Below are 19130 nucleotides of genomic sequence, written 5' to 3'. Positions count from 1 at the left end.
TTAAAATAATTAGAGCCTGGAAAGTGATTCTTAATGACAGGCTACAGGGTATTGCTCTTGTCCATTTTTAGTTTGTTCCAGTTACATCAGTGATGGTTGAGCTGTCATGCGGATGGCGTTGAGCCCAACAATGGTGGTGGTGGTAGGGGCGCAGAGCAAAGATATTATATCAGGAGAGAGATAGTGGGCAAAGCGTAAAGAGGTGGACTTTTTACTTTTCCCCTTCCCCCTTCCAAGAGATGGTCCCCCATTCCAAGAAAAGAAATCAAGCTAAAAACCCCAAACCCGAATGCATTAAGTCCCCAGTGGGAGGAGAATGATTAAACAGCAGCATCTGCCAAAATATGATGAATTTTATATGAATCAGCAAAGTGACTCAGCAGCTAAATAAAAGCTTATCTGGAGTGTTTGGACGAGGGAAGGGGTGGTCCTGCTCTGCTCTGTGGTCATCTTCCCTGGTATTAGCAGGCCCAGGGCTGGGCACAAGGCTTCAAGAGAGGCCAGGTCCAGAGGCCAAAGGGCTGGGGACGAACCTGCCAACACTGACAGGGCTGGCAGCCATGAGCCTGGGGGGTCACTAGGAGAAGCCAACTAGCTGCCTTCAAATGTCTGAAGGGCTAGCAGGGGAGAGATGGATTGGGCTTCCCTCTGTGATTCCAGAAGACAGAACTGGGCTTGGGGCTAGCTTCACAGGAGCCAGAATTTGACTCAACAAAAGAAGAATCTGACTCCATAAACAGCTTTACTACAGAACGGCATGCATTGAGGTAGTGAGCTCCCAGTTATTGGGGGCATTCAAACAAAGGCAGGATGACCACCTAGTCGGGATGTTGGTTGGGGCTGGGAGGTTAGGAATCAAGTATTATGTGAGGCCTGAACCAGTTGACCTCTGATTTATTTAGAATACTCAAAATCCAGTGATGCATTTATGGCACTTTCAAAACTTGCACTTTTTTCCTTAAAGTTAAATCCTCTGAGCCTTGTTTGCTTAGTAGCTGGAGTAATCAAATAATCATTCCCAGGAACCCACAGTTGTGGCCGTGAATCATGTTATTTTTCTCCTAAATCCCTTCTTCCTCTCTTCCCTCCCCCTACATCAGCTGACTCAGACACTCTCCTTGACTCTCCTCCAAAGTCCGATTTTTAAAAATAAAATTATCACCGATTTGTGCCTCCTGTGCCGGATGCTGGGGGAGCCACAGAACAGAAAAGTTACATGGAGCGTGCTCAAAGACAATTCTTCTGACCTCGGGGATCGATATGCTGGAGAGGAGGCAGTCACCATAGAAAATGTAGCTGTTACTGATAATTAGACTTTTTTGTTTTTTAAAGTGAAGCCTGGGGGAGAAATATTGCTCTAAATGTTAGCTGAATTTGTTTTTTTCTTCTGGGCGATCATCTTCTCAGACTTGGCATTGTCTCCGGTTAGGCTCAAGAGGGTCTTAGAGATGATACATACTAGATTCTTCCTAGTCCAAAATGAAGAAGCTGAAGCCCACCGGGCAAAGCGACTGCTCCGAGGTCACCCAGCGCCTGGGGCAGAGCTGAGACTGGAGTGAGAATTCCATGCACCCAGCTCAGGTTCCCCTGCTTCTTCACAGGCCTGGAAGCTTCCCCCAGGCTTCCTCCTGGAAAGGAGTGGGGTCCTGGTTGCCCCTGTGCCTTGGGCAACCAGGGACTGGGCATCAAGCTGTGGAAGTTAGAACAGGAAAGCTGAGCCCCTGACCATACAGCTCTCCTCTAAGCTCTTTCAGCTCGTGTGGTTTTCCAAGGCTGCCACCCAGTCCAGGCTGCTTACACCTGCCTGTCCATGCATCTCCCCCAGTCAGTGTGAGAACCATCTTCTTGGGGCTTGACTTTTCTCCTGGTCCTAAGGGTCCGGAGTGGGTGGCTCAGCTTCTTCCTCAAGAAGTAGCTATACCCGAGGGGCTTCTGGTATAGCTGCCAGGCAGTGGTGTGACAGCTCCCATCCCTCTGTCACATCAAAGCCTCCAGCCAAAGGGAGTCCAGAAACAAGTCCTCCTGTCAGCAGAGGGAACTTGGGGCAGTTAGAGATGAGCAAGACCCCTTGCAAACAGCACCGGGGGCATAATTTGCAAGGCCAGGTACAAAATGAAAATGCCCTGCAGGGTCTCACACCCATGAAACCCACCCTGCTTGGCTGGGTCTCAAGCGGATGGGGGCAACAATTGCTTAGGTCCCGGAATCAAGGAGCCAGGGAGGCCTTCTTTTTCCTCTCGTATGTACTCTGTTCATCCCCATAAACATGTTTCTGTTCCCTCCTGGCTAGCAGGTCTGCCAAGGGACCACCGGGTGGGTTGCTGTGATGGTTCGAGAAGTTGGTATTTCATTCTTCGTATGTTTTCTTTTCTAGCGCAACATCCTTCTCCTTCCCACCTCATTATTTCTGATAGTGGTGGCTGTTTAATGTGAAAGATTCCCGTTCCTTAGGGCAGCAGAACCGTGAGATTTTATTTGGGGCTGGGAGCGGCCAGGAGCGCAGCTGAGCCCTGGAACCCTAAGGAGAGGGGCGCCCAGCTGCGCGCGTCGACTCAGGCTCTCCCCTCCTGGGGGCGCCGTCCCGGCTCTGCGCCCCTAGGCAGCGGGGAGTGGCGGCATCCCGGGCCTGTCTCCCTGCAGCCCGCGCGGCCTTTCGCCGGGCTGATGCCCGCCGCCCGCGCCCCCTGCGCCCCCCGCGCCCCGCGCCGGGTGCGGCACCGGATCCCCGCACCCCCTCCCGCGCCCGCTTCCAGAAAGCTCCCGGTTCATTCCGCGGCATTCTTTGGGCGTGAGTCACTCAGGTTTGGAGCCAGCCCCCAAGGGGGTGTGTACGAGGCAGAGCGCTTATAAAGCCCGGCGCCTCTCCGCGCTCCCCACGCGGCGTCGCCAGCAGGAGCTCACCGGCGCCGGGCCGCGGACCGGTGAGGTTCTTCCCCCACCTTCCCCACCCCCGCGCAGAGCCCCACCGGCGCCGATGGCGGGCGGGGGTGGCAGACAGGCGAGGAGAGGACGGTCGCTGGTAGTCACAGGGCTGTCAGGGCTGCGCTTTGGATGGAGTCGGGGAGCCGGGGAAGGGAGGTGGCCGGAGCCCGGTCGCCAGGCAGCGGAGTCGGTGGATGAATTGCCTAGGGCGGCGCCCAGGCTGCTACTTAGCACTCCCTGTGCCCCTTAGCTCCAACCACAATTCTGTGGGGTAAATAAGACAGATGTAATGACCCTCCTTTTGCAAAGGGGCGGGGGAAACTGAAACTTGGAGATCTGACGCCTATTGCCGGAGGCCCAGGCTGGTGAGAGGCAGAGCCGGCCTGGCGCGGGGCCCTCCCGCAGCATCCTCCGGAGAAGGTGCTGCTCTCAGGGGCGGCTGTCCGCTGCTGCGGGAGTCATCTTGTTTGCTCCTGAATTCTCTAGCTCTCTTGATAGTGTGTTTATAAGTAGGATGTTTTGATTTAAGTATATGTTGCAATCACTTAAATCCTACTTGTTTTGCTTCCTAATGCACCAGTATCCGTCAGAGAAAAATCCATCAGACCACAGCCCACATCAGACCTCAGGCAGCTGATTCAACTGGCTCATTTTACAGATGAGAATCTGAGACCTGGAGAGGTTTAGGACCGTCTCCAACGATAAACAGCAAATGGTGTCAGAATTGGGGTTAGAACTGAAGCCTCTTGACCTTGCAGAATTTCTGGACCTAATGTAAAAAAGAGCTGATTATTTTTTTTTGAGAGAGGTCAGGAATTTAAGAGTAGGTACGGATACTATAAAAGGATGCTCGTGAGAGCGTTCACTATAATTGTAGTGGGAAATTACAGATAATTCAAATGCCTAACCTTGTGGGATGGCAAAATAGAGTACATCAGAAAACAGACTATTATATAGCCACGAAAGTCTGCTTTTAAAGAATATTTGAAGACAGTGGATGTGAAGGATCTGATTGTATACAAGTGCATAGCAAATACAAGGAAGTTTCCCTCAGTGCTCATCTTTGCCTGTGGATGGTGAGAACTGCAGGGGGATTATTTTCTCATTCTCCCTTTTGGTTTAGTTTCCTCCGTTTGGCAGAGGGGGTGCGATAGGAGCCTGGACCTTGGGCTTTAAACCGAGCAGATCACTAGTCGTGGGACTGCTTCGTTTCAGCCTCTGTCATCTCATCCTCATGGCTCCCTCGGGGTGAGAGCCTGCTTGGTAGTGGTGGGGAAAGGAGGCCCTTGGCGGGGCCAGTCCAATAGGAGGGATTGGCAGCTAGGCCTCCAGCCAAGAGATGAGATGAGACAGGAGGCGAGTCAGTGGAAGGGAGGGCAGGGCACTGTGGCTGTGCAGCCACTGTTCTAGTGCCATCCTTGGACCACCAGTATCAATATCACCTGCAAGCTTGTTAGAAAAGCAGATTCTGAATCAGAATCAGCATTACAACAAGACCTCCGGGTGATTCACAGGCACTTTATGGCAGCATCATTTCGCTTAAGGCAAAGCCACATGGGCAGGGAGGGACCACAGGTGGCCTCTGTGTGCCTGTTTCAGTTCCCCTGCCCCTCTCCAAATATAGGCCCTCCTCCCACTTTCCGGATAGACATTGCCAATGCCCACTATTGGTCCTGTATCGATTTTTTAAGGAGTCAGAATTTACTGTGATTGTATAAGACCCTTGTGTTCCCAGAACACATTCACATCTCCGAGGTCTGTATTAGGTCCATTTCACAGATGAAGAAGCAAAGGCCCAGAGTTTTAAGTGACTTGGTGTCAAGGAGAGAACACGGCACTGGGAGTTGGGACAGCTGGGTTCTCCTCTTGGGGTGCCACGAGCTTGCTGCTGGCCTTGGGAGCTCTGTCCTGTCTCTGGGTTGGGCCTCCTCTCTGAGGTGGAGGAATTGGGCAGGACACTGGTCTCTTTCCCAGCTCTGAGCTCGATGGCTCCCGATGCACCCCAGGCACCTGGTGGGAGACTGTATGCTGCTGCTAGGTTTCTGGACTCCTCATCCAGTGCTCTTGCCATTGGCTGCCCTGTCTCCCCTTTCTTCAGGGCCCAACACCCTGTCTTCTGGATTTCTCAGAAGTCATTGCTATCAGGGGCCTCTCTCGGAGAGGTGTTCCTTTCTGGCTTTCTCTCTCTGGCATGACGAAGGATCTGTCCCTGTTTCACGCCTCAGTGAGCAGCCAGGGCAGAGCCCGTTAGAGCGGGCCTTCTGGTGGGCCCAAAATAGCACCCTGGCTCAGCCGCCCACCCTGCCTCTGGGGAAGGCGACGACCCACTGTCTCTCCCACTCTGCTCCTCGCTCCGTGTGGCTGGTTCAGGAACCATAGCTCAGCTGCCTCACTGATACCTTTCGGGAGAGGCTCGCCCTGTTGGTCCTCTGCCAAGAGTCCAGATGGGCCCGCTGGGCGGAGAGCAGTTTTTGGAAGTGCACAATTTCAGGAAGGGGGGCCTCCCCTCCCCATCCCGCTGTGGGAAATGGGTGAGTTCCGACAAGCAGTTGGGGGAGAGCAGGTTGCAGGGGGAGGGGTTTCTGTTTTATGCAACAATTTCAGCTTCTGGGAAAGGGGCTGTTGTGTAAGACCAGGCCATCAGGGCTCAGGGCAGCCAGCCCAGTGGTGGCAGGAGCCCCTTGGCAGGGCACCCTGGTGTAGGCTTAGAGGGAACAGGCCATGTGAAAGGGACCTGGCAGAGCAGAGGCTCACGTCCTCCAGTCTTCCCAGTCTCCCATCCTCTGTCCTCCTGGAGGGACAGAGGGACGTCTCCTGGGGAGACATCAGGGCCCAGCTGCTCCTTGGGCCCACTGTTAACCCTTTCACTCTGCTCCTCCCTGTCTACTTCCTGAAGACAATTGTCCACCTCTCCTCACTCTACTCTTTTTTTATACCCCCAAATCCATGCAGCCTGGCTCAAGTCTCACGCTAGGGATGGCAAACAGATTTATCTTCCTGTGCTGACCCAAAGGGTTGGCTGTCACTGCCTTAGACTCTTGAAAAGTAGTTTTAGGTCTTGAGGCTCCGAGGGGAGGAAAGTGCCGTGATTGATTGGTCATGCCTGCTGTGGGCAGGAGGATTAGTGATGCACACAGCAGGGTGCTGTCTGAGTTCCGGGATGCAGTGCTCACTTTATGGGGACAGGAGGGGGCCGGATGAGGGATCCGAGAGAGGTTTGATACGAGCAGGTATCATCAGCTAGACGCCTTTTCTGGATGCAGATCGCTCTGCGGCTTGCTAAGGCATAGTCAGCTGTTATGGAGGCGGTGGTGGAGGAGGGCCTGGACCCGAGCCCTGCAGTTCTGACTGCAGAGTTCTTGTTTCTCTGTATTGGGTCGCTGTCCTGTGGGTCCTCCCTGTACCCACTGCCTCCACTTTCTTTTGAAGATGTCCAATGGCAAGTCTAATCTTTTCTTCCAATTTCTCAGGGGATAAAAATGCAGCGATGCCAGCTGAAGGGGTAGCCTGGGGCAAGGCCTCTGCAGGGCCCCTGGGAAGCTGCTGCAGGCAGCAGCTTGGCCGGAAACCAGCAGGCTGTCTAGCTGTTACCATGACAGTCTTCTGTTCTTTACAAACAGAATCGTGCTAGGATTCCAGAATTGGAGGAGGAGGCAAGATGAAGACTCTCCTGCTGTTGGTGGGGCTGCTGCTGACCTTGGAGAATGGACAGGTGCTGGGAGACAAGGCAGTGTCAGACAGAGAGCTCCAGGGTAAGTGGACCAGGTGTACCCCTCTTAGCACACTTCCTCCGTCAGGCCCCAAGGGTTAAAGACCATTTTTATCCTGTGCATCGGATCCGATTGGCTCTGCCCAGGCTCCTCTCTGAGCCTCCTCACCCAGGCTGCGTGGCCTAGGCTCTCTGTGGTCTGGGTGGCCTCTAGGCATTTTCAGGTGTTTCCTAAGCCTTTTCTTTTTTTGCTGCATCTTGTTTGGCTGTCCCCTTCCCAGTCTGCTCACCTGGCGCCCATACCTCCTCCATGGAGGCCCAGGAGGGCTGGACCATTTGAGCCTTGTGGGTCTCCCCTGTCTGCATTTCCATGGCACTTACTACATGTACCCTCCCCCTTTCCACCTAGAAAACCAAATAGCATTCACTATGAGGGCTGGTCATCCTTCAGAGCCCAACTGGTGGTCCCCTCCGCTGCCAAGCCTTTCCTGACACCTGACCTCTCTCCACTCCACTCTTGTCCTACTAGCCGACCAGTTCTCTGGAGTAGAATTAAAAGCCCAAACTTCGAGATCAGAGCTGGGTAGGGTTCGGGACCCCCACTCCCCAGCTATATCTCTGGGCAAGGCTCTTGATCTCACTACGCTTGTTTGTCCTCTTTTGTGCAATGGGGATGATGACAGTGCTGGGAGGATTAAATAAAATGCCCATGAGGTGTCCTGCTCAGCGCCTGGCCGGGGATCAGTATCACGGAAGATTTAGCTGTTTCTCCTTCGGTACTTCGGTGACATTGTCTCATTGCATTTGGCACAGGGTGTTGTGTCTTGATCACAGTCTCCGTGAGGAACGGTGCTAGTTAATTCATCTTTGTGTGTCCCCATCACCTGGTACTGTGCATGGGACCAAAGAAGTTCAGATGTTTGGTTAAATTGAATTCCAAAAACACTTGTATCCAAAATAATAATAGTTTGTATTTTGAAACCTAAATGGTCATACTTCCAGGATTTTTTTTCCTTGAATATTTTCTTCTGCAGCTGGGCAAGCTCGTTCTCCAGAGCCCCAGGGGCATGGTGCTGCTGTCCCTCCTCTGGGTGTGCCCGCTCCTGTGGTCTGTGCTTCTGAGCAGCTGCGTGTAGCTGATTCTTGGCTCTGGGTCCACAATGAGCCCTGTGATGGGAACCTTGTAAGGGCAAAGCTGGGGCCCAAAGGCTGCCTGCCAGGGGCCTCCCAGCCTCAGCAGCCCCTCCACCCAGCTGGCCTTTCTGACCATTCCAGCTGGTCCCAGGGTTATTTCCACTTCGCCATCTCTTCCTCTCCCCTCATTCTACCTCCCTGCCCTTCTGCTGCAGAAATGTCCACGCAGGGGAGTAACTACATTAATAAGGAAATTAAAAATGCCCTCAAGGGGGTGAAACAGATAAAGAACCTAATAGAACAAACAAACGAAGAGCGCAAGTCGCTGCTGGGCACCTTAGAGGAAGCCAAGAAGAAGAAAGAGGTGAGAGTCAGGTGACCCCTCCCTGCCTTGACCCCTGCTGGAAGGGAGGGCGGGAAGGGTTCGTCGCTTTGGGTGCCCTGCTGGGTTGCCATGGTGACCCAGAGTCCTTCCTGGACTAGATCAGCTGATGCTGAGGCTTTAGTCAGGAAATAGGGAGGATTTATTTGCTTTTGAAAGCTTCAAAGGGTGAGATCCTGGATCTGGTTTTGTTACAAGCCCAGCCCAGGGCCTGCTGCCCGCATTCACTTCAATAGACTTTTCTAAACCGTGGCTGTGTGCAAGCTCCAAGGTAGGCTTTGGGTAGGGTCTGTTGGGTTGCAGGGGGAGGCACACTACCTTCAGAAAGCTTATCCAGGAGGGGCTATACTTTTGGGGTTCAGGCAGGCTCACACTGTCCTGCCCCATTCTTTCTAGAGTTCTGGACTACTTCATCCAGAGACACCTAAGTCCCATGTGAACACGCTGGGTCTAGCCTGTGCTTAGTGATCAACAAAACTAAAACACTATAATTCAATGAACAACTTATTTTAAAAATCAGTAGTCTCCTTAAGGGTATCCTAAAAACCTACACCCATTGTCACCCTACCGCTAAAGAAGGAGACGCTAGATGGGGCCACCTGCTGCATTTGTGATCTGTAATGCATAATAAAAGCATTTTAAAGGCTCTGAGAAGTTCTACAATGAAGAAACCCATGTAACTTCATTTAACCCTGTGTTTTCCAAGTCCAGTTGACCAAGGAATCCTTTTTTGTTTTTTCCTGATAACTTTTAGCACAATTCCATGGAAGCCACTTAAGGAAATGCTGGCCTAGATATGGCTCTAACTTTCTTTGAAACTTAATGCCCCTTCTTGGCATCAGTATTACTTCTCTCTATTCCATGAGAATCCTCAAATAGCTCACTGTAGGTGGGGCAAGTCTTGTTCTCACACATTTATAGTTGTCATTGGAGTTTGATATTTGACAATCCAGGTTTTATGATAAAGCACCTCAAATTTGGAAAAAGACTCCCTTACTTGTCAGTTGAGGAATGTGTGAACCTAAGAGAAAGGCAGTGAGTGGTATAGTTGATGCTTCTGGACTGGCTCAGTAGGAGCTGTGGCCACTTGTCTCTCCCCAGCGTGGAGCAGGGGACAGAGAGCGGGGACAGGAGAGCAGAAGATGCATCACTCGAACTGCTCTTGGCCAAGACGTTCATAGTGTAACTTTGCTTCAGAGTGTGGACGGTCTTCTTAATTCTTCTCTGAAGAGTAATGCACTCCTTCATCAAGATTTTAATATAGAAAAGTAGAAGAGGAAAGGTTTTTCCATAACCCTTTTACCTATGGACCATTCACTGTTAACATTTGATCTATTTCTTCCTCTGTACTTTTTTGGCTATATTCAAAATCATAAGTTTTTAGCATGATTTCAAATCATGTTTAAGTAATATTTAACACTTATAAACATGCCTTGTATAATGCTTATCAACCCTTTGTATGGACCACAATTTGCTTAATTTGTCCTCTAGTTTTGAGCATCTGTGTTGATTCCAGTATTTTTTTTTCCCCATAAACGAATACTGTAACAAATATCTTTAGGCATATGGATTTTCCCTTTAGGGCAGGGATTCCTTGGCATAGATTCTTATGGAATTATTGGGTCAAATGACAGGGGCACATGAGAGAGTTTGGGGGGTTGTGACTTTGTTTTTGAACGCTTGCTCCTTCCTGGTGCATGCCAAGGACCATGGTTACGATAGAAACCTAAGAGTCAGGGAGCCGCTGGAAGCTTTGGAAGACGACATTTAAGCATCAGAAGTTGAGCATAGAAGATGAGGTATAAGTGGGAGGTAAATGCTGGGATGAAGCCTGTAAGTGCAGTGCTGGGAAAAGGAGATGTCCCCATGGGGTCTAGTGGCCGGGAAGGACTAAGGAACAGCTGGGTCTTGAAGAGGAGAGGATGTTTACAGCTAGGTGGGGAGGGCTTTCCAGGTAGGTGCATGAGGGAACGCGTGAGCAAGAGCAGGGGTGGAAATAAGCTTGCTGTGTGGCCAAGGTGGGAAGCCAGCCTGGGTGGTGGAGGGCCCTGCACCACCGTGCCCGCTGGGGAAGGGGGAAGCCTGTGGTTTCTGTGTGGCTAACCTGGCCCCGTGTCCTTCTGCAGGGTGCCTTAAATGATACTAAGGATTCTGAAATGAAGCTGAAGGAGTCCCAGGGGGTGTGCAATGAGACCATGACAGCCCTCTGGGAGGAGTGCAAGCCCTGCCTGAAGCAGACCTGCATGAAGTTCTACGCACGTGTCTGCAGAAGCGGCTCGGGGCTGGTTGGCCACCAGGTGAAAAGGGGAAGCTCTCCTGGAAAGCTGCCTGGGCTCTGAGTGGGGAATGAGGAGAACAGAATGAAATATGCTTCTGTCATTCTACACCCGGTTCCAGTGTGTGTGGGGGGTCCCCACACCAAGCAATTCTCCAACACCAGCTGCGTGTCCTACAATTCAAATTAATTCAGATACTATCTACCCAGAGATAGTATCAGATCCCACATGTTAAGGGCTCAGTCCCACAAGACTGCCCCTCCCTGCCACCCCCACTTCAGACACCAATCGCAAGTCTGGGTTGTCACCTATGTTTCTGAGCAACTGGCTTTAGATTGGAGGTTCCCATGACACCCTCCTTGGGTTCAGTTAATTTGCTAGAGCGGTTCACAGAACTCTGAGAAACATTTTACTTACTAGATTATTGGTTCATTATGACAGAATGTAACTCAGGAACAGCCAGGTGGGAAGATGCACCGGGCAAGGGCCGTGGGAAGGACGTGGAGCTTCCATGCTCTCTCTGAGCACATCTCTCTCCCAGCACTTGCACGTGCTCACCAATTCAGAAGCTCCCCAAGCCCATCCCTTTGGGTTTTTATGGAGGCTTCATTACCTAGACATGATTGATTAAATCATTGGCTATTGGTGATTGAGTCAACCTCCAGCCCCTCTCCCCTCCCTGGAAACCAAGGGGTGGGACTGAAAGTTCCAACCCTCTAATCATGGTTGGTTCCCCCGGCAACCAACCCCCATCCTTAGGTTCTTTCCACAATCCACCTCATTAACATAACACCTTTATTGCTGTCCTCACAGCAAATTCCAAGGGTTTTAAGAGCTTTTCATCAGGAACTAGACAAAGACCAAATATATATTTCCCATTATGAATCACAATATCACTGCTTTATTTCGTATTCCAGATGCAATTAATTAGCTCTGGCTGCATTTGGGCGCGGAGTGCCATGATAGATTGGTAAAGCCTGCTCTGAGTGCAGAAACGTGCAGTCATAAAATGCGCCTGTGCTAGGTGTTTGCCATCTCTTAGAAGACTCTTATCCAGCAGTTATTAGCTGGATAACATAACACATAGCTTCATGGTATGGCAGATCCCTGGGTCCACTTAGGCAGAAGAAATTAAAATTTTTAGTATGTTAATATTGATATCATCCTCCTCTGTGGGCCTCGCTCAGTTGGGACTCCTGAATTTTGCCATTCCCTGAAGACATATCGGTTGGCCCTTGGCTGAGCAGGGGTGGGGATCCTTGGTGGCTGAAGAGGACAGCAGACTAGTCTGAAGTGACAGGCCTTCACAGGTCTTACTAAACTCTTCCCCTTGGTGTCGGTAGAATGAAGGGCGTTGCCTGACAGTTCAGAGACCAGGGGACAGTCCCGGGGGGCCTTCGGTTACACGCTGTGTGACTCTGAGGAGACCGAGATGCAGCGAGGGAACGGGCTGGCCCGTCTCGACAGGGAGGAGGCACAGGAGGCTGGGCCTGTGGAGAGCTTCTCCTAACTGTCCCCGTGCTGCCTGTCACAGCTTGAGGAGTTCCTGAACCAGAGCTCTCCCTTCTACTTCTGGATCAACGGTGACCGCATCGACTCCCTGCTGGAGAACGACCGGCAGCAGACCCACGTACTGGACGTCATGCAGGACAGCTTCGACCGGGCGTCCAGCATCATGGACGAACTTTTCCAGGACAGATTCTTCACCCGCGAGCCCCAAGATACTTACTACTACTCGCCCTTCAGCTCACCCCACAGGAGGTCCTCTCTCTTATTCAACCCCAAGTCCCGCTTCGCCCGGAACATAATGCATTTCCCCATGTACCGCCACCTGAACTTCAACGACATGTTCCAGCCTTTCTTTGACATGATCCACCAGGCCCAACAGGCCATGAATCTGCACCTCCACAGACTTCCCGACCAGCTCCCCATGACGGAATTCTCAGAAGGTTAGAAAGCTTTCTCATTGTTCCTAAGAAGGGGTGGGAACTAACACGTTATTGAGAAACCCATTAGATGCTGAGAACTATGCCAAGGCTTGGTACATGTCACCTCGATTTCCCCCTGTCACCTTGATTTCCCCCTAGCAAGGGGAGGTACACCACCGTGAGTGTGACATCATCCCCATTTAAGGAGGAGAAAACTATGCCAGAGGTAAAGGGGTGTGTCCCAGGTTTCACGGCTGATAAAGTGGGTCCCGATGAAATTGAGCCCTGCAGGAGTGGGCATCTGTGTTCTCTCAAGTTTACCGTGCTCCTTCCAGCAACTGGTGGGCATGACACTGACTGCTCCCTCTAGAGAACCAGACCCCTTTCTCTCGGGAGCTCAGGTGGCTTTAGATGGACACCATGCATACATTGGTGACAAATTACATAATCAGCCCATATTACAGTTAAGACAGCTGTTCTTGGCTGTAACCTGAGTGCCTGGTACAGAATGGGTGCACCATGAATAGTTTTGAATGAATGAAGTCTCATGTGGATATGAAAAGCCAGTACTTTTTGAAGTGATTTCCTTCACTGAACCAATAAACCTGTGGGCCAACACCATCTCCTAAATGCTGTGGTTTGACTGGCACCAGGGTTTGGCTTGAAATGGATTGGAAATATAGGAGGGCATGAATTGAATAAGCATCTACCACATAACCGTAGTAGGGGGAGCCCCATGTTATGAGGAGGTTCTAGAAAGGATCCCATGCCTGCCTTCAGGGGGCTTGCCAACTGGCTAGGGGGAGAAATAGCCAGATAGAATGCAGAGCAAAATGGGTTATGATGCCAAAAAGCAGTGCAAACAGTTAATGCAGCGTGGAGGCAGGAGAGGTCTCATCAGATGGAGACGGTAGGCGGGGATGCCCAGCTGAGGGAGCTCCAGGAACCACCTCCTGGTCCCTCTGCAGGGAGCCCTGATCAGAGGCATGTGCCTGCAGGCAAACCACCAAATTCCAACTGCTCTGCCTATAGAACCATCTCAAGCTAGTGTGGAAGGCGTCAGAGAAAAGGAGGTGGCCCATCAATCACTGTACTGCTCTGTATGGTCCCTCAGCATGACTCCCTCTTGTGTGTCTCCAGGAGACAACCATGACCGCACCGTCTGCAAGGAGATTCGTCACAACTCCACGGGATGCCTGAAGATGAAGGACCAGTGTGAGAAGTGCCAGGAGATCTTATCAGTGGGTGAGTCGGGGAGCCTTGGGTCCCTGGTACCTCACTGAGGCTGCCTTTATGGGGTTAGGCAGAAAAGAGTTCAGATTCTAGCTCTGCTGCCTGCCAGCTGTGGCACGGGGAGGGGGTCCTTGGCTCTGCTCCACCTGGGCCCCTCATCTGTAGTCAAGGGTTAAGACATAGGGTTGTCCTTGAAGTCAGGAGATAGTATATAAAGTGCCTACCACTTCATCCAGCACGTGGTCAACAGGCAATCCGTGGGAGGGGGCAGCTATGCTTTTTTTAAAGCCCATCATCCTTTGATTTTCCCCAGTTATTCTTTTCCCAAGGGCCAAGCATAGAAGGCATCCTCATTTTTCCCCGCAGATCATGAAATTTTAGATAGTATGTATTCTAACACCACTTACCCTGTGCCAGGCACTGTTCTAAACACTTTGCAAACATTTACTCATTTCCTCAGAATGACCCTGAGTTGGGTACAATGACTGTCCCTGTCTTACAGAGGCATAAGCTCCATCACAGAACGGTTAAGCAACTTCCCAGGGTTACAGGACTCCCCTGTATGGGGAAGCCACGTGTTCGGGGCGTGTCCTTAGCCGTTGCTTTTGTTCTCTCCCCAGAACACATGGGTCACTGGGAGTGGGGCCTTAGCTTCCCAGCAACATCCCCTTTGGTTGGTCATTGACTAGTTTCTTCCTACTTTGAGATAACAGCTATAAAGCACCTGGAAAAGTTCCTGGCACGCAACAGTCTATGCTCAGAAAGGGTTAACTGTTTCCCTTGTACACAGCCGATCGACCTTGTGGCTTTGCTCTTACTTAATACATTTGGGTTTGTCAGGGCAGCCTTCAGAGTCTAGTTAAATATTCCTAGCCTCATTCCTGTAATTTTAGAAGCCACTGCAAAATAAATACAAGTGCCAAACGGGGCTGATGTATGAAGTGAAGAGGAGTGCATAACCGAGCCTTTTGGGCTTTTCCCGTAAAATATCATCGTTAGAATGTCATAAATTATGTAGCACCTCAGCACAAGAAAGTCACGTTGGGGCGGGAAGAAGAGCCATGCAGATGCCCCGGCTCGCACTGGCAGCGTAGCACTGATCTTCACGGTCACTGTCGCAGCTTACCCACACAGGCTCCTTCCCTCCAGTGAGGAAGACCCACAACCTCGTATTTACGGTGCTCACAACTGTATGAGTGTGCACCGCCTGGGACTCCAGACCAGGGTTTTTCAACCTGGACACTACTCACACTTCGGACTGGGTCATTCGTATCGTGGGGGCTGTCCTGTGCACTGCAGCGTGTTTAGCAACATCCCTGGCCTCTGCCCGCTGGATGTCAGTAGATCCCCACCAGTGTGACAACCAAAATGTGCTCCGACTTTGCCAAATATCCCCAGGGGCAGCATCGCCCCCAGGTGAGACCCACTGCTCCAGACTGAGGCTCGAGGCTCAGCGACTTTTCTTATCTTTTCATGGTTCTCCGGCAGAAGATTTAAGTTTATTTATTATATATCTTTTTCAACTTGGCTTCTTGTTAGTAATTCTATTTCTTGCCCCACCTAACATTTTATTTTAATACAAATGATTACATTTAATGCAATCATTTGATGTAAATGGTTTATATAAATGATCACCGCTCTGCAGTGTGCTGACATACCCCTTCCCCTGACCTGCTTGGTCTGCTGTGCCCTCCTTGGGATATTTTTAAAAAATTTAGAAAGAGAAAAACAGTAGGATTTTAATAAAATTATTTTATTGAGGTCATACTGTCTTATAACATTGTGTGATTCCAGGTGTACATTATTATATTTCAGTTTCTGTATAGACTGCATCCTGTTGGCCACAAATGGTCTAGATTTTATGTCACCATACACATGTGTCCCTTTACCCCTTTCACCCTCCCCCCACCCCCTTCCCGTCTGGAACCACCAATCTGTTCTCCTTACCCACGTGTGTGTTTATCTTCCATGTGTGAGTGAAATCATACGGTGTTTATCTGAGAAAAACAGTAGTTTTTAAAGAGCTAGTGGGTGGTTGCCAGCTCATATCTATCTGACAACCTGCAGTGGGCAGTCAGGGATCAAAAGGATCCCTGCTCCCTGACCTCTATCCCCTGCTCCCTGGTGAGCCTGGGGACCAGCCATGATGAACAGGTCGGCAAGCCAGGACCCCCAGCCACCAGGCTGCTGTGCTCTGTGGCCCGAGGATCTTGGCCGGCTCTTCTGTCACAGGGGCTGTTGGGGCCAGAATTTCCAACTCTGCAGATCTGCTCAAAAGACAAGCTTAGAGAATTTTCCAGAGGCGCAGCCTCAGAGTTGGAAGAACCTAAGTTTAGGAGTTAAAGCCCTGGGTTCAATCCTGACGCCATGAATTCTTCACTCTATGACTTTAGACGGTGATTTACTTCTGCAGGCCTCAGTTTCATTATTGGTAAAAAAAAAAAAAAATCATTATCAGCAGTACTTAAGTCAGAATACATCTTGTTAGAAATAATTGGTTTCCAAAGCACTTATGTGGTGCGTGGTATGTGGTAGGTGCCATGCAGACGGTAGCTCTAAGTGACATTCCCCCTCTAGAAATGATTCCCCCGTGGGGGACTGGGGCAGCGAGAGTAGCTCCAGGTCTGAGCACCCGGGGCCTGAGACCTGTCTTCTGAGAGCATGCTCAGTGCGTTCATCACCAGTCTCCAGAGAGATAAGGGTCTTGCACCCAAAGATAAATCAGTGACGTCACTAAGTGCGCTGTGCAGGCCAGCTGACATGGTTTTCCAGAGCACGACTGTCAGGATGGAGGAAGCCGCATATCGCCTTACATCCTGGGGTGAGCTCTTTATTTTGGCGAGGACAGACAACAAACGGCCTGGGGACCGACCGGCTCTTAGAGCAGCCCTGCTTTAGGTCCTGGCTGCGTGCGCCGATCTCCATTCGTGTTCTCATCCCTTTTTGGCTTTCCCTTCACATTTCTGCCTTTTGTATTTGTCACCTCTGGGCAGACTGTTCGACCAACAACCCCTCGCAGATGCAGCTGCGGCAGGAGCTGAACAACTCCCTCCAGCTCGCTGAGAAGTTCACCAAGCTGTACGACGAGCTGCTGCAGTCCTACCAGGAGAAGATGCTCAACACCTCCTCCCTGCTGAAGCAGCTCAACGAGCAGTTCAGCTGGGTGTCCCAGCTGGCGAACCTCACGCAGGGCGAGGACCAGTACTATCTCCAGGTCACCACGGTGAGTCGTGTCGACCGCACACTGACGCTGGGGGCCCAGGGTGGGGTCTGGAGGTGATGTGAACCTCCCCTGCCCTGGCGCTGAAACGGGATGAAGATATTAGAGGGGGCACTTATGCTTTCCACCGAGCATTTGTCACATGGCGGGAAACGTAGCAACTTTATGTAGGTTGTTGACTGGGAGCCTCCGTACCCAGTGAGGTGGAATATCACGACCCCATTTTACAGATGACGAAGGTGGAGAGGTTCAACCGCTTGCCTGTGGTCAGATAACTGACAGGGGCCGCTCCCGGGCGTTGGAGCCTGTCTACCTGGCTGTGGAGCCTGTCCTCTTTCCACAGAGCTGCCTTGCTGCCCCACACCACGTAGGATGGCTCGAGAATCAGTGCATCGTTCTCCACCAGTGACGACAAGCTTCTCACTGGCACTGGGAGCCTTTTTGTTTTCTTCCCCTGATTCCTTTCCTACCAGCACCTGGCCAGTGGCCGCCCGCAGAAAACGTGGCGGCTTGGAGACCATTCTTACTCTGTGGGGCTCCCTTGGCTGCTCGCTTGTGGGTGGTGTTTACACCTGTACCACGCGTGTCTGAACGAGGGCATTTCTGCTCACCGAGTTGCACAGATGTCAAGAGTAGTGACAAGCAAAGGGGATGGTGCCAGCCCCTTGGCCTAGTGGTTGGGTTCACGTGCTCCACTTCTGTGTCCCAGGATTCGCGAGTTTGGATCCTGGGCGGGACCTACACACTGCTTGTCAAGCCATGTGGGCAGTGTCCCACATACAAAATAGAGGAAGACTGGCACAGTTGTTAGCTCAGGGACAATCAAAGGAAAGGGGGGACTGGCCCAGCGGCCGAGTGGTTAAGTTTGCATGCTCTGCAAAGGAGTCAACTGTCCAGTTTTAAGCCTGACTTTTCTTGCGAAATGAGTTCCTTTTGAGCCATGTTTCAACCCTTCTCTTACCTTGTCTCCTTCTAGGTGTCTTCCCACAATTCCGACTCCGAGGTTCCCTCTGGCCTCACTAGGGTGGTTGTGAAGCTCTTTGATTCCTACCCCATCACGGTGACGGTGCCAGAAGTAGTCTCCAGGAACAATCCTAAGTTTATGGAGACGGTGGCGGAAAAGGCTCTGCAGGAGTACCGCCAGAAGAACCGGTGAGTGTGCAGGCCCCACCTGTGGTCCTTCCGGGCCCCGCAGGCTCCTGGGAGCTGAACAGAGAGCAGAGCACCCAGCGTAGGAGCGCTGGCCCTGCAGCCAGAGCCCAGCACGAAGCAGGGCATCACTGGGAACTTTAGTTCTCCGTTGGAGGGGGTTCTTTCTGGAGCGATAAGAGTTTGAGTGTTGGCTGCTGCCGCTCAGTGAGTATCGAGCCCTCACCTTCCCTTTCTCCCCTTTTTTTCAGGGAGGAATGAGATGTGAATGTTGCTCCTCCAAGTATGGGGGCCTCTGAATCCAGTTGCCCCCGAGATGAGCCACAAGCCCTAGAGAGAGCTCTGCATGTCACAAGCGCCCGGCCCAGCCTCGAGGCCCCCTGAGCCTCCCAGCCGCCCTCCGATCCCGCCTCTAATGCCTGCGTTTGCTGATCACGGGAAGAAGCCCCACACGCCACTAACTCAATAAAACGGCCTTGTAATCTGGGTGTGCTGGGGTGTCCTCTTTTTACGCTGGGCTCTTCTCCCTCCCACACGCCTTTGTCTTGGTATGGAAATAAAAAAGAAAAAGAAGTAGAAAAGAAAAAGCAGTGCCTGGGGCTGCTCCATGGCCGAGTAGTTAAGTTTGCGAGCTCCGCTTTGGCAGCCTGGGGTTTGCCGGTTCGGATCCCGAGCATGGACCTACACACTGCTCATCCAGCCACACTGTGGTGGTGTCCCACATAGAAGAACTAGAATGACTTACAACTGGGATAGGAAACTACACACTGGGGCTTTGGGGAGGGAAAAAAAAGGAAGAAAGATTGGCAACAGATGTTAGCTCAGGGCCCATCTTCCTCACCAAAAAAAAAAAAAAAAGCATGAGAAATGAAAAAGCAGTGGCTAAGATGGTATGGGGAGTATCATATAGTTGAGACTAAAAGGAGGGTAGTGATGAAGTTGATCCAATTCAAAGATTTCTTGTTTTTAGGAAGAGAAATGTGTTCCAACAACCAGCTTAAATAAGTTTCTGAAAAGTGAATCTTTTCCATTCCATTATAAAACTGTTGACATATTCTGATTGGGGGAGGGGGGTCTCCCAAAGGAATACCTTGAAAATTAGAGTGAAGAAGGGGTGAAAATAAGGCATATGAGTATTTTAAGACATAGCTGATATTTTCCTTATGGAAACTGTAAT

At 51.2% G+C, this 19130-nt stretch overlaps 1 protein-coding gene across 3 annotated transcripts; it reads left to right on the top strand.

The window, feature by feature from the left end:
• The first annotated feature begins 2467 nt into the window (after window positions 1-2467).
• On the top strand, window positions 2468-18439 carry CLU (clusterin). Of its 3 annotated transcripts, none has more exons than XM_008519297.2 (9): window positions 2468-2921; window positions 6543-6674; window positions 7981-8129; window positions 10274-10444; window positions 11958-12372; window positions 13492-13596; window positions 16578-16807; window positions 17781-17956; window positions 18205-18439. In XM_008519297.2, exons 2-9 carry the CDS (start codon window positions 6581-6583, stop codon window positions 18212-18214), a joined length of 1350 nt encoding a protein of 449 aa, XP_008517519.1. In that variant the 5' UTR covers window positions 2468-2921; window positions 6543-6580; the 3' UTR covers window positions 18215-18439. The 3 variants fall into 3 exon arrangements, with proteins under 3 accessions (XP_008517519.1, XP_070467445.1, XP_070467446.1); XM_070611344.1 differs by lacking the exon at window positions 2468-2921 and adding an exon at window positions 5694-6361; XM_070611345.1 differs by lacking the exon at window positions 2468-2921 and adding an exon at window positions 6022-6152.
• The last annotated feature ends 691 nt before the right edge of the window (window positions 18440-19130 follow it).

Source organism: Equus przewalskii, chromosome 2 (genome assembly GCF_037783145.1).
Source record: "Equus przewalskii isolate Varuska chromosome 2, EquPr2, whole genome shotgun sequence".
NCBI lineage: Eukaryota > Metazoa > Chordata > Mammalia > Perissodactyla > Equidae > Equus > Equus przewalskii.
Note: the sequence above shows the minus strand (reverse complement) of the source record. Positions and strands in the feature narration are given on the sequence as shown.